The sequence below is a fragment of the Microdochium trichocladiopsis genome (assembly GCF_020744255.1).
Source record: "Microdochium trichocladiopsis strain MPI-CAGE-CH-0230 chromosome Unknown B0I36scaffold_2, whole genome shotgun sequence".
NCBI classification, from domain to species: Eukaryota; Fungi; Ascomycota; class Sordariomycetes; order Xylariales; family Microdochiaceae; genus Microdochium; species Microdochium trichocladiopsis.
Window position 1 is genome coordinate 2,708,869 of NW_025763545.1, and position 13,925 is coordinate 2,722,793.

General features: G+C 55.6%; 4 protein-coding genes across 4 annotated transcripts; all 4 read right to left on the reverse strand.

The window, feature by feature from the left end:
* Positions 1–1,562: 1,562 nt before the first annotated feature.
* On the reverse strand, positions 1,563–5,773 carry B0I36DRAFT_236810 (phospholipid-translocating P-type ATPase; the record flags this gene model as incomplete). The annotated part of the gene is made up of 3 exons (XM_046149490.1): positions 1,563–1,743; positions 1,823–2,490; positions 2,558–5,773. The coding sequence occupies 3 exons, from the start codon at positions 5,771–5,773 to the stop codon at positions 1,563–1,565; spliced, it is 4,065 nt and encodes a 1,354-aa protein (XP_046017025.1).
* A 1,798-nt stretch (positions 5,774–7,571) lies between these two features.
* B0I36DRAFT_345957 (Alpha/Beta hydrolase protein) lies at positions 7,572–8,768 on the reverse strand (the record flags this gene model as incomplete). The annotated part of the gene is made up of 2 exons (XM_046156411.1): positions 7,572–8,472; positions 8,596–8,768. 2 exons carry the CDS (start codon positions 8,766–8,768, stop codon positions 7,572–7,574), a joined length of 1,074 nt encoding a protein of 357 aa, XP_046017026.1.
* Positions 8,769–9,457: 689 nt separating this feature from the next.
* On the reverse strand, positions 9,458–11,468 carry B0I36DRAFT_359537 (uncharacterized protein; the record flags this gene model as incomplete). The annotated part of the gene is made up of 2 exons (XM_046158146.1): positions 9,458–10,992; positions 11,084–11,468. 2 exons carry the CDS (start codon positions 11,466–11,468, stop codon positions 9,458–9,460), a joined length of 1,920 nt encoding a protein of 639 aa, XP_046017027.1.
* A 494-nt stretch (positions 11,469–11,962) lies between these two features.
* B0I36DRAFT_72724 (pinin/SDK/memA/ protein conserved region-domain-containing protein) lies at positions 11,963–13,517 on the reverse strand. The gene is made up of 5 exons (XM_046163282.1): positions 13,255–13,517; positions 12,741–13,200; positions 12,601–12,669; positions 12,029–12,531; position 11,963 (listed from the first exon to the last, which is right to left on the reverse strand). The coding sequence occupies exons 1-4, from the start codon at positions 13,269–13,271 to the stop codon at positions 12,163–12,165; spliced, it is 915 nt and encodes a 304-aa protein (XP_046017028.1). The 5' UTR covers positions 13,272–13,517; the 3' UTR covers position 11,963; positions 12,029–12,162.
* Between the last annotated feature and the right edge of the window lie 408 nt (positions 13,518–13,925).

A 13,925-nucleotide genomic window follows, 5' to 3' on the forward strand; every position in this document is an offset into this window, starting at 1 on the left:
CAAAGTCGGCCCCCATCAATTAAGCAGTCTTGTATCAATGAGACTACCTTGGATCACAAGCACCAGCCAGCACTTTGCCAATCGACTACAGCCACGAGACCAAACCATCCATCCAAACGGAAGGCCGGAACCCATTGTCATGGACGCGACGGGTTGACAGCAGCCTCGTAAAGGCTACTCGTGGCCCAGCCACAACTGCTCGACGACCAGCTCCCGAGCTTGAGCTTCTGACTTCGCCTTGGCTGCGACAGCAACAAAGCTTAACCACCAGCTGGGCGTCCCACCGCCGTGGTTCTGTAACAGCCGCAGAGTACCAACCCGGAGCAACGGAAAGCGGTAAAGCCCTCCGGCTAATTCTGTATTCAGGGGAGCTGTGCGACTCTGCTTGCTGCTGGTCAAGCTGGCAGAGAACGTGACCCCGTTGGTCCGTCCCGTCCGTCCGTCCCGTCCGTCCGTCCACCCGCCCGCCGCTGGCCCTCTTCAGGGTTGTGTTCGCCAGGTAACAATATGATTTTCTCACGCCTTACTGCGACCGCTCCTTTCCAGGCGGAGAACCCGGGCTTTGTCTCGTCGAATCTGCCAAGTTCGACCATGGGCGGAGCCCAACGACAAGACAAAAAAGGTGCCCTGCCTCTCGGTCTTATTCTCTCACGGACCCCGGCGATTCTGCCGGCCAAACCACGCTAGTTTCAACTACTTAGCTCCGGTGCTTAAAACTGCCTGAAAGTGCGTAGATCCCCTGGTCGACAGGGCATGGCACAGCAGTATGATCCACACTTCACAAGGGCATCGAGGACGGCACCATTTATAAATAACCCAAACTTCACAAAATCCGTCACGTTTCCTGCAGTTCGTTGCATAGGCAACTCGAGCCCAGCAATGCCTTTAGAACCTTGAAGTTTATTTTATTTTGTCTTACAGCGGCACTGTGAAGCAAAGAAAGGTAGTGCCTCCTGCAAGTGGAGGCAGCGATCTGACATGTGCCCCCCCCACCCTGAACAGTCAAGGGGTCTCATGGAGCCGCCGCCAGCTTCCAGACAGCACAGCCGTTCAATTGTCAATTCAGGGTCCTGATTGGCGCGCATCCTCTGCACGAGAAAACATGCCCTGGCTGTGACCAGCGAAGATGGCTTCATGGGCCCTACAAAGAGAAGTTGAACAGTCAAGAATTTTTCTATTCGAAATCCTTAGCTCTCAGTTGAACAAAAATAAAGTATAACGCCGGGTGCGCTCCCAGTACCGCAGTTCTCCGCCGCGTCCAGAAAAAACTAATGGCCGCGAATGGTGCGTTCTTGAGGAGCAAGGGAAATCAGGGATCAGAATGAACGCAGCGATGCCCCCACGGTTGCCCTCCCTTTCTGCGCCTCATTCTGCGTAACGTGCATGATAATCCTGTATCTCTCTGACTCTGGCCCCTCTCTTTCTTTTCCGCTTTTCTTTTTCCACCACCCTATCTGTACAAAAAAAAAAAACGAAATGAAGATGACAGCGGCATGAGCAGGGACGTGCACCTCAGCTCCTCGCGGTCATGCCTGCACGCCCTGGTATCAAGAATGCCGCGGCTACCTCTGCTGAGAACCCGAGGCTGGCATCTCGCCGTATCTACCTCTCCCCTTTGTCGTGTCGTACGCGTTGATGACACGCGTCTGACTCTCGTCGGCCTGCGAGAAAGCATATCCACGCTGCTTGCGCATACGCTGGACCTGTCGGACCTTGCGGATCGCCTTTTGGAACTGCTCCATGCTGTTGTACGTAGTGGTTAGCACCATGTGGGCACATATCTAAAGGGGGAGTAGTGTTTTTGTTGACAAAGAAAACTTACCGAGGTCTGTAATCCTGGATGTTGTACTTCTGGATCTCTTGAATGTGGTGGTACGTCTGCGGATAGTACATGCGCTTGGCGTACTTCCAAGCAAAGTCACGGAGGAGACACAGGAGCGGCAGCGCAACGGTTTGGAGCCAGAAGACCGGGTTTGTAAAGAGCTTGGGCACCAGGCCGTGGTACTCCTTGGAAACGCCGGCCATGGGGGCGACCACGCCGTACGCTGCGACAAAGACATACCAGATGGCCATGCTTCCAGGGATGGCCATGATGTGGTACTTGGTCCAGTTTGACGTGATGAGAGCGGCCTTGCCCAGCACAGTGGCCAGGACAGCGGCGTACATGGCCGTACCCCATACCCAGTGCCCGGCGATGGTGCCGTCGTTGAGCTTGAGGTCGCCGTACCAGAGCAGCTCACCGAATACGTAGAGGATAATTGAGTGGTAGACGGCGTTGGCGATCCACAGTGTGAATGTGCGAAGAGTGAAGAACCTGTTCTGCTGGCCGAGGGTGTAGAGCTGCGGGTATCGGTCCAGGAGTCTGGCTGAGACGTACTGGTCCAGGATACCGATGACGAGAGGCGGAAGGACGGTGTAGAAGACGTTGTAGAATGACAGTGTCCACGACTCGTAGATGATGGCGCCAGAGAAGACATTTTGGAACGTGTACTAGATGGCTGTCAGTATCAAGTATCAAGTTGCATCCGAAAGCGGTAGAGCTCGGGGTGCTGCTTACCCAGAATTGTGTCATATACAGGGTGATGTTTTTGTAGAAGGAGAAGAGAATGGTCTTGCAAACGCGCTGGTAACTCCAGGCGCCGTGCACCAGCGTCAACTTCCGCAAGTAACGGAACTGTGCGATTGAGACATCTGCCGAGCGTGCCGCCTGTAGACCTTCCATACCGGAAATACCGACGCCAATGTGCGCAGCCTGAATCATGGAGACATCGTTCGCTCCATCGCCGATAGCGAGGAGAACCTCATCCGTGTACTTCTTGACAAGCTTGACAACCAAGGCCTTCTGGAGAGGTGAGACACGGCAGCAGATGACAGCCTTGCACATGACAGCCAGGTCATAAAACATCTTCTCCATGTCCTTCTCGAGAGCGTAAGTTAGGGACTTTCCGTCAATGACAAGAGCAAGCGCATCCATTTCGATTTGACCGTCGGCATTGTTGCGGATGGCATCTAGTTTCTTCTGGAGATTGTCGCGGGTGGCCGCGGCATCCTCCTCGTTGACGATCAGGAGCATCATGTCTTCACTGAGCAGCTTAGAACTCATGCCAATGTTGATAGCTGTCTCCTGGCGATCACCGGTCAGGACCCAGACCTTGATGTTGGCCTGCTGCAGCGTGTGGATCGTCTCGGGAACGCCGTCTTGAAGGCGATCTTCAATAGCGGTTGCGCCCAAGAGGTAGAAGTCGTGCTCAATCAACTCGGCAGCTTTGTCGAGCTCATCAGCGCGGTTGCCGCCAACTGTAGTCTGAGCCTTTTCGAAGATGGCAAACCATTCCTGGAATTCCTGCTCCGGAATCTCGCGGACGGCAAGGCAAAGTGTTCGGAGACCCTCGCAGGCATACTCTTCCAGATGAAGCAGGGTCTGCTCGACGTGAGGGTTGTCCTCGCTCAGGCGTTCAAGGATGACTGTATCAGCACCCTTGGTGTAACAGCGGACCTTGCCGTCTGGGCATCGGTAGATAGTGGACATGCGCTTTCTCGTCGAGTTGAACTCGCACACAGCCAGGAGCTCGTACTCGTACTCCTCGCCAGCCACCTCGATTATCACCACGCGGGGCTTACGAGCGACGAACTTATAGCCGAGAACCAGCGCGCCCTGCACCAAAGCGCCTTCGTCTGGCGAGGCAGCCTGATACTTGATATCGCCCGTGGCTTCGTTGCGCTCAGGAATGACAGTGTGGCAGGTCGATAGAAGGCTCAGGAATTGCTGGATCGCAACAGCCGTCTCATGTTTCGTGGTGTTCTCGCGCAGCCTCTTGAAGTCATGAATGCCAACCTCGACACCGTCTTGCACAGTAGCCCTCCGGTCCTCGGGGACTTCTTCTGCATACTGAATACCGGCGATCGTGCACTGCTTGAACTCCATCATATTGCAAGTCAAAGTTCCCGTCTTGTCGGAAAAGACATATCCAACCATGCCCAATTCTTCGACCAAGCTGGAAGTCCTGCAGTTGGCAGGCGTGTCCGTCTTGTCATAGTACATGTCGAGGTCGTCGTTGATCAGGATGCCGAGCCAGTACTTGATGATTTCGACCGTGACGAAGAGTGAGATGGGGACTAGAGAGGAGAATAGAATCCAGTAGGTGACAAGATCCTTGAAGATGGTTGTCACGACAATGCTGGCACTGTCCAATGGATCGAGCATGAGGTAGGGGATGGTGTTGAGGCGGGATGATCGCCACACCAAGTCACCGATTGTGCAAATGATGCTTAGCACCAGAAGCATGCCAATCAGCGCAAGGACCAACATGTTCAGCTGCCGCTCGACTCTGGTGCGCTTGATGGGCGTAGCTGTCGCATTTCGCATGAGCTTTGTCTCATGACCCGTGAAGACGACTATGCCGTGAATCCATGGCGTGTTGCGTAGTGTAGCTCCTCTTAGCAGAAGTTGTTCGGGGTTGAGAGGCAGCTCCTTCTCGCCACCACCAGACTGCATCGTCAGCGTAGCTTCATACGTGTACAAGCTGCTGTTTGGTTGCTCAGATCGGACGCGGCCACCAAGCCGTCCCAGCTCTGCAGAACTGACTAGCGGGCATGTTTCCGGAAGCGCTTGTTTGATCTTCAAGTTTGTCTCACCGTCAAGGTTGGCAGTCTCGACATAGCAAAGACCTTCGGGCTCAGAAGACGCGAGAAGGACAATGTCAGCCGGGAAAGGCTCCTCCGACTCCACGCGGACGATGTCACCAACAGTCACATCTACCCACTTGGCCTCCTCAAAGCTAGATCCACGCAAGACCCGGGCCTTGGAGTTGTTGAGCGCGCTATCCGCCTGCTTCCGCCTATAATCCTCGATAAACTCCTTGCCTGCAGAAACACAGAGCACGATAAGCAGGGGTGCAATAGTCGTGTACGGATTCGTTGGCGACAGATTTGGGATCTGCTGAAGCGCTGACGTGAACAGGAAAAAAATGTTGGCGAATTTCGAAAACTGCTCGAACAAGAATTTCGGCAGGAAGGTGATGGCGTTGTACTTGGCTGTCGAGACGTAGTTGTTGACGTACTTGTTTACAGCGTTCGCGGGAGGGTTATTGAGGTGGATGATTCGAGGACCGAGAGTGGACGGATCTGGCTTGCTGCTGCCAAAACCGAATTTGAAGTTCTTAATGTCGAATTTGCTCTGCTTCGGTGGGGGCGCAGAGGATCCCGATTCTGGTCGAACACGACCACCGGCCTGGGTAAGCGGTAGATCCATCTCTGAGTAACCTTGCTGGCCCATTCCCAGCATGTTTTTCGCCCTGCCAAAGAAGCCGCCGCCCAAGCTGAGGACGCTATTACGATTCCTCGCATTGTCGCGACCCATTGGATCTCCTCCTCCATTAAGGTTTCCTCCCTGGTTCTGGTAGTAGGACTGGCCGTCCTCTGGGTAATCGTCAAAGTCGTCGGCATAGCGCTGGTAGTTATTCAGACCACTAGTCTGACTGAACTGGCGATCGTTCTGGGTCATGTACGGCGGCCGCGGTGATGAGTATGCCGCACCAGGCGGCGGGTTCTTGACGCTGGGGTGCGTCGTCTGGCCCGCGCCGACAAAGTCATCGTAAGAGACCGACGGCCGCGAGGGGTTTTGTTCTTGGTCCTGCGTGTATGTGCGAAGTAGCTCGTCGTCATTCACGGGGGCCCGCTGGCCGCCATACGCGGGCTGATCATCGAGATCGAGCAGCAAATCATTCTTTCTGCCTTGGTCGTAGGGCCCTCCCGGCGGTGGCCTGCCGGCCATGCTGCAAGCAAGGGACTGATGATTGTTCAAGGAAGAGGCCGAACCATGCGCGGGTATATGATTGGACTCGGAGGGGTCAGCTCGTCACTAGTCAGAGTGGTTTCGGCTCAATCGTGCAGGTGTTGCGCTTTGAGCTGAGTTGCGGACTTCGGAGCGCGCGAGCAGTTGTCCGGACGGAGTGCTTCGCTGAGATGGGTGTGAGCGTCAATGTCTCTGATTTCGTGTACGAGACGATGTCGAGGAAGGTATCGGAGATGTCGAGGTGCGTTGGACTAGCGTGGTACGTGGTGAAGCTGTCGCGGAGTTGCGAGGCTGCCACAGGAGTGTGGTGGTGTTGGTCAGCCTGGGAATCAGGGATACGAGGACGAATGGGACGAGACAGGTCGCAGAACTGCCAACGAGGAAAGCACCCAAATCGAGCTGCAGCTGCTTCTCTGGGAAGTGAGCACGCGAAGACGGGGTCGAAGGGTTTGGCGAAGCAGAGAGAATGGCAAGGGAGTGGGAGTGAGCAGCGGGCACAGCTGGGGCTGACGCAACTGGGCGGCGAGCTGGAAAAGTGAGGGTGGCTTCTAGTATGGGGAGGGTTGAGAGTGACGGGATGCTTGCTTCCCTCACTGGCTGGGCGCTGCTTGGCTGTCGTGGGCAGTGAGCGCGGGTCGGATGTGCTGGGGACAGAGGACGGCAGGCAGCCGGCAGCGCAGCTGGGCTGTGTGCCTCTGTGAGCTAATTGGCTGGCTGTTGCAGCAACGGTGCATGTTTCGAATGGCTCGAAACCTGGGGCCGGCTCCTCCCAGCACGTACTCACTCGCAGTGCTTGCCCCTTTGCCTTTGCCTTTGCACAGCCTCCCTGAGACTCGTACGTACGTGCTTCACTAGTACTCACCCCCCTTAGGTAACGCATACTACACTACTACGTACGCCGTTCCTGTAACCAGCAACCTCATGTCCCGGAATCCTCTGGCTACCAGCAGTATTCGAGATCCTAGGCAGCCTGTCATTAATTATTCCCGAGCCGTCTCGAGTTAGGGCCACGCCATCAGCCACACTTGGTGGACCAGGCAATGGGGCAAGATGAAGCCTTTGGACACGGCGGCATTCTTCTTCGTATAACAAAACGTCAGCCTCCGCCTCCCTTTCCCAAGCCCAGAGCTCCACAGCGCGACCCTAGGACCCTGTCTGGGCCCCCCCTCCCCTGCCACCGCAGACTGTTGTGCTTGGCTTCGCTCACAGAGTGGTAGTCGACAGCCATTCTTCAGACGTTTCCCTGCATCAGTGCTGCTGGTATGGCTGTTTGGCGTGGATGGATTGCCGCCTTCAGACATGTGTGCACCCCTGCAGAGCAATTGCCGTTGTACTGACAGGAACTCGCGACGCGGAAGAGCGTACACCACGTCGGTGCACTCCGTGGCTGAGTTGATTTGATACCTCTTCAGACCCATCCCGCTTGTCGAGGCTGACGTGTGCACCAGTTGAGGACTAGCTTCGAGGTGGAGCGGCCGAGATTGCAAGTGCAGTCAGTACGCACGCCTCCATTTGGCGATCCCTCAGATCCGCAAGGCTCAAGTCATCGTCAAACCTGCAATCTACCAAGTTTTGGGGATCTGACAATAATTACGGCACTCTCGCTATTCCATGGTCACTTTTGCATCCAACGGATTTGCAAGCTGAATGTTGAAGTCGAGAAACATATCCAGGTAGAAGAATTCACGATTGGGAGTTGTGGTGCTGTCATATTTCTCGTCAGGTACAAAATTCTCCGTCAGCTATTTTGAGCCACGGCACACGAGTAAGTCTCCTCCTACAGGGAAGCCTTGATCTTATCCCCCAGCACGCCCTGGAGGAACTCCCCAATCAGCTGGTTCGACTCGCTCGGGCACTGCACCATGACCCAGTGCGAAGCCCCCTTGACGACGGCCTTCTTGAGCGGCTTCTCAAAGTACTGATCCTGGTTCTGCATAAGCCTGGGCGGCAGCGCGGCGTCCAGCTCCGCCATGACAATCATGGCCGGCTGCGCAAACTGCCTGGGCTTGCCGGCCCTCGCGTCCTCCTCGGCGAGCGGCAGCTCCTCCTCGCCGTTGACCAGGCGCGTGCGGTACCAGTTGCACGGGCCGTGCATCCCGCTGCGCGAGAACTCCTGCACATAGTAGTCCATCATCGCCGGTGAGACCATGGGCGACTGCTGGATGCGCTCGAGCATGTCGGCGTCCCTGATGCCGACATCCGTGTTGAACAGGATCTCATTTTCCGGGGTCCTCCCGCCATACAGACCGTTCAGGAACCCGCGCAGCGTCGCCGGCGAGCGGTTGACCAGGGTCTCAGCCACGGGGCTCGCGAGCTGCAGCTGGTACTGGAAGTTGGGCGCCCGCTCGACGATCTGCTCGAGGGTGAGCACCTTGGGGGACGGCGGCTCGTAGGGCACGCACATGCTGAACACGGCGGTGATGAGGTCCGGGTAGTACCTGGTCATGCGCCAGACAAAGTAGCCGCCCCAGTCGTGGCCGCCGAGGATGATCGGCGCGCCGCCCGTGACGGACTGGATCAGCGTGGCGATGTGGCCGCACATCTTCTTGAAGCTGTACTCGGCGTGGTCGTCCGGCGCAGAGGTCCGGCCGTAGCCGAGCATGTCCGGCACCACGACGCGCAGGCCCAAGGACTGCAGGAAGGGGACCTGGTAGCGCCAGCCGTAGGAGAAATCGGGCCTGTTGAGGGGTGGTCAGTACGATGTGTTTGGAAGTGGCGGTGATCCGCCTATATTGTCAAGATACGACTCCATTGCGGGCTTTCCATTGGCTATAAAGAGTTGGAATCGAACAAGTACATACCAGCCATGAATAAGAACGATCGTGGCCACTGGTGGCTCGCCTGTCGTTGAGTTGGCGAGGAGGTAGTGATAAGTGATGCCGCCGCCGACATCGATGAACTTGTGCTCGACCCGCGGGTCTTCGGGCTTCAGGCCATCAATTTTGCCCTGGTTGATCTTGGAATCCGCTGCCATGATGTTGTGCAAGCTCGGAGAGCCTCGTGTTGGAGTGCAAAGAGCTAAAGAGGGGTGCAGTTGTGCCGGCTCGAGGGGTAGAGACGGGGATTATATACCTTGGGCGGAGCCGACTGAGCGGCGGTTTCCGTGTAAGTGCTGAGGTGTGACCGCCTCGAAGGATTCCGCAGATGCCGGTGCTGTGCTGGCAGTGGGACCTTTGGATGGTGTGACGTCGATGCCCCTCGTTCGGGGGGGGCCGCTGTGCGTTTGTGGCTGGGGGGATTCGGCCGAGACTATAAGCTGTAGCAATTCAAAGATTCTTAGAAGGTTGAGGCGGGCTTCAAGAGACACCCAAGAGCCGAAAGAATAAGAGGGCACCGAAACCACCTCCGCATCTCACCAAGCAAGACGCCGGCGCCGAGGTTCATCAGAGTCTCCAGCGGGGCCGTCCCTTTGCCCATGTTAATCTCTTTCACCACGCACTCTTCAAGCGCAAGCGATCGACAGCTTTGGCTGTGCGTCTTCACGAGGGTTTTGCACATGAACAATAAACACGAGATACGAACGAGGGAAATGTGATTGCCACGAAAAGGACCAGACCTACTCCATCTAACCATCTCGGAGGTAAATACCCACCCATGGGGTTTGATCCTGCTCGAAAACTACCCCAAAATCCCTTTAACCCTTAGCCTTGTCCCGCAGAGCCATCAGACTAGCGTAAAAGCCTTTGGATTGGCTGCTTCGAACCAAGCATTCACAGGCCCAACTGGTCTAGCTTCTGGCTGATCTTTAGGCTTCCCGGCTTCGAAGGAGCCGCTAGGCTCCCCGACTTCGTAGAAACCGCATCTCGCGTAGACATCCTCCCAAGGGTCACTCCGCTCCAATATCAAGCCTGCATTCCGGTTCGCGTTACTGCTGATCTCCACGAGGCTCACAGCGGTGTCGGGTGCCGGTACGATATCCCACCAAGTTTGGATCTCAGCAAGCGGACCCAAACTTTTCAGCCAATCCTCAAGATTCGCCGCAACGGTTGCGGGCTGAAGACGCCCTCGTACCTGGATTGTTTCAGGCTCATCCCCGCGTGTCGGAAACTTGAGAATCTTCAGAGTGTAGCCACCCCAATCTGTGATTTGCATATAGTGTACTCCCTGTGGAGACGCCAGCCACGACCAGGTCGGCATGTCACTGATACGAGACTCGGGCAGAGTTTTGTTGCACCATTGCAGATGGTACAGTGCGCTCCTCTTCCATATACCGGCAATGCATTCATCTTCGGGGATGCCATGCTTCTCTGCGAGATTGCAGATCCGGACTCGCATCCCAGGCTGCCTATCCTTCGCGGAGCCGAAGCGAAGTTTCGAATAGTTCCCCACAACCAGGATCCAAATATCGTGCAAGTCGGTGGACATGTCATCTCGGAGGATATAGTCGATATAGTCATCCCCTCCCTTGGGCTCTTGCATTTGTTTGCAGCGGCCCCAGACTTGCCTCTCGCCAAAGTCAAGCACACGGAGCGCAGACTCTAATTCCTGGTCGATCCAACCCCTCTGCTGGGCTGGGAACTCGTCAAATTGATCGTATAGCAGCCGCTCCGCGGCGTACACCTCCACTTTGTCTCCGTCAGCAGTCAGGACTTTGAAACCATACAGTTGGCCATATGCCTTGAACACAGACTGAGGATGCAGAACTCCTGCGGCGCAATGCTGTGCCACGGATGCGGCAAGCACAACGTCGGCACGCCGGTAAATGCCCTCGAACGATGTGGTCTTCAACTCTCCCCCGACTCCGGGCGCATCCTCCTGTAGGACGCAGTATGCATCAACCCAGAGGTAAGGTAAATGGAGAGCTCGAGCTACTTCGGCAAGATGCTGTATTGTCATAGGTAGTTCCATGAACGGGATACCGTCGCGAAGCCTTGCTTCGAGGTTTGCACTTTTCGTCTTCATCTCCTCTGTGCCGTTCTCGGGTGTGCCCCACGCGTAAGATACCGCAGCATAGCGTATTGTATCCAGAGGTAGCGAATGAGTCGGAATCAGGCGCACCACAGGCTCTTGTGGGCCACCAACACTCAGTAGTCGCTTCGGACCAGTATATTTTTCCCGATTTGCCACGAACGCCCTCATACATTTTTCGTGCGTTTTGTTGCAGATCTCGATTTTCTGCTTCATCCAGTTGAGGTTCGCTTGGGAACTGGGATCGAGAACCAAAGGCCGACGTCTGACGTATTCGCCGCCTCTACTTCCTACGCATACAGATATGGTTAGCTCTATTGACAGTGCTGCATGTACATACATGCACATGTTTTTGTTACTACAAGGAGCAGCTATAATTACCTTCTAGGGCCATCAAGACCATATTGCCAAGATTTTCTCGTGGATCGAAACGCCCCCAAACAGGGTGGATCCAAATGAAGTTGACAGCATAGTCACCTGGATCGCCGTCTACATGAGCCTCGAGTTCCCACAAAGGAAACATGCCAAGATTCATTTCAGATTCATAGCAGGCCAAATCAACCAGGTATCGCCAGAGGAATGTGCATGGCTCTGCGGTACAGGCCCCTTCCCAGACTTCGTGAACTGCCATGACCTTGTTCACCATCTCGATCTTGATGCCATCGTTGGTGATCCGTAAACTGGTGATAGCCTGGCAGTAAGAACAGGAGTGCACTTGTTCCTCTGCCCAAGGTTGATAGAGCTGGGTAGATGTAGTCGTGGTCATGTTGGCCAAGTTGTGCGTGAGAGTTTTGTACGTTGGAAGATGGTGCAGTACGGTGGTGAGAGGAGATGTAGGAAGGCTCCAGCCGTAAGGAGGCAGATAAAAGTATGCGGGCAGAATCGCCTCAACGCGACGCGTCTTGCCAAAGGCACCAGTGGCAGTGTTCGACGGGTGTTCACGTGATATCAGCTCTGCTCGTTGCTTCCGTAGTGTGTGGTTACACTGCATGATCAGCAGTTCTGCCACCAACCAACACTGCCTCGTAGTCACAAGCACAGGGCAGCGGAAGTTGAGCCTTGCGGCGTTGTACATTCGTGGATCGGCCCGCCCACTCTTTGATCGATTGGTGACAGACGATGGCATGGATGACGGCTAGGAATCATGCGAGATTGATGCAGAGATTGTCACGCAGTACTGGCGTCGGCCAGCCCAGAGGTTAAATCAAACAATGAAAGCTGTGCGAGGCGACTCCGTTCTGCGTGAACTGGTCCGTTTTTTCTGTCAGAACTGGCAGCGTCAATTTGTGCAATTTTGTCTCTCTACATGAAGAGGTAGCTACTTACACCAGTGAGACCTCGTTCGATGCTGGGACAAGCGCAGTATTACCAACTTGCATTCCCCAGGCCGAGACAAGACTATCCAGCGGGATGCTCTCGAGTACATCTGGATCCTGACAGTCATGGATCCTAATGCATAGCTAGTAGATGACCATGTCCTCGTCATTTTCCACCATTACTTCTCCAGTCTCCGCCTCTTCAGCTTCGTGTCCTGAGTCTGGGACAGCAACAGGCTCTGTGGCAGACTCTTCTCGTGGCCTGAATTTCGTATCTCCGCTATCTTTAGTGCCAGAAAGCAACTCTTGCTCCTCGTTCTCGTCGTCGTTGTCTTTATGCCTCGGGCCGATTTCTTGAGCCGCCGATTTTCGCCAAACCCCCAAGTCTTTCAAACGTTGTTCCCTGCGCCGCGTGAATACGTCCTGCTCTCGTTGAATGAGCTCTTCGATATCACGGGTCTGCTTCGCAATCGCTTCCTCCTGAGCCTCTGTTGGTCTCCAGGGAAGGTAATACTGAGAGTACACGAGTCAGTAGGCTAGACAACTTCTATCGCTGTGGCAGGGGACGAGTAAGAGCCTTACCACACTAGGCTCGCTTTTTGTTCTCAGAAAATGCGCCTTCGCTAGCAAGTCGTTATGCCTCGTCCTCATCTGTAAGCCCTGTGTCAGCAAGAATCTGGCCCCCGCTCACTTCCAGCAGCCTAGCTTCGTTCATTACATACAACCTGCTCGTCAAACTTGATCTGTTCAACTTGACGAATCTTCTTGAGCTTCGCAAGATTCTCGCCCCTCAGCTTATCATCGTCGGCTCTCTGCTGGTGCGCGCGCTCTTGCTGCCTCCGCTCGATATCCTGGCGCCTCTTTTGGTGCGTGCTGGGTGCGGAGCGGCTCAGAGTCCCAAGGATGCCGCCGAATAGGCGTTTCCCGCGCTTCTTCTCCTCCTGCAGCGACTCCTCGCGGCTCGGCCGGGCGCGATCAGGTCCGGTAGTGGACGATGGTGGTGATCGCGGCGCGCCGTTACCTGGTGGTGCTGCGTCGTACGTGGGTGATCGGGCATGGCCGTCTGGTCTGCTTCTTTTTGGCGACCGGCTCGCCTCGCTGGTCTGAGAGGGCTCCGGAGAGAGCTTGCGCTTCTTCGAGACGTCATCGACCCGGGGACTGGCGGGCGAGAGGCTTCGTGGTCTGGCACAATGTCAGTGATGGGCAGGATCTGGAGGACTTGGGATATGGACACACTTCTCAACGGGCTCCATCTTGAGGACCGCCAGCTCAATGAATGAAACTTCAAGGGGACCGCGGTCCTGCGATGCAAGGCTGCTGAGCGTTGCGCCTGTAGCACACACGCAGAATCATACTGCGGACCTCAGCAGCGTGGGCTCAACGAAAGAAGCTGGCGACGAACAATTGCGAGAGAGCCACTCCGAGCCTGCCAAGCTGATCTACCTGGACGAGGTGCCGACTGCGAGAAACGAGGTGCTGAATGACGACGTGGGAAGCTCGACAGTGAAGCTGGAATTCTATTGGAGCGCGTTGTCACACAAGCTCGACGCTGGGCATCCCACTAACGAAGGACGACCCCGGCCTGGAGCCCCACTGGCGCACGCCAGGAAGTGGCCAGGGTGGTGTGGGTTGCTCAGCGGGCTCCAGCACCTTCTGCCGCCGTGCGCGCTAGCAAGCTCGACAGTCATTGGTGGGTGGCAAGGCCTTGACAATTAATTCCTGTTCCTGAGGACGACAACCACTCCCCATCACAACTGCCTCGACACAGAACCACTTCTGCGCAGTGTTGACCGCCCTGAACTCACGTCCGGGCACGTATTGTTGCACTCTTCCTACATACGACACACGCGACAGCAATAGGCCTCTATCGAACCAAAGATTTGACCTCACCGACTCCCAAACACCCG

Bases quoted from the DNA above. Each gene is read 5' to 3' on its own strand.
- B0I36DRAFT_72724 (XM_046163282.1), bottom strand. The intron at 12,670-12,740 runs GTATGTAATGAA...CAGGGCTTACAG, and splicing joins TCAAGTTTGACGAGCAGGTT to ATGAGGACGAGGCATAACGA. The intron at 12,532-12,600 runs GTAAGGCTCTTA...GTGTACTCTCAG, and splicing joins CAAAAAGCGAGCCTAGTGTG to TATTACCTTCCCTGGAGACC.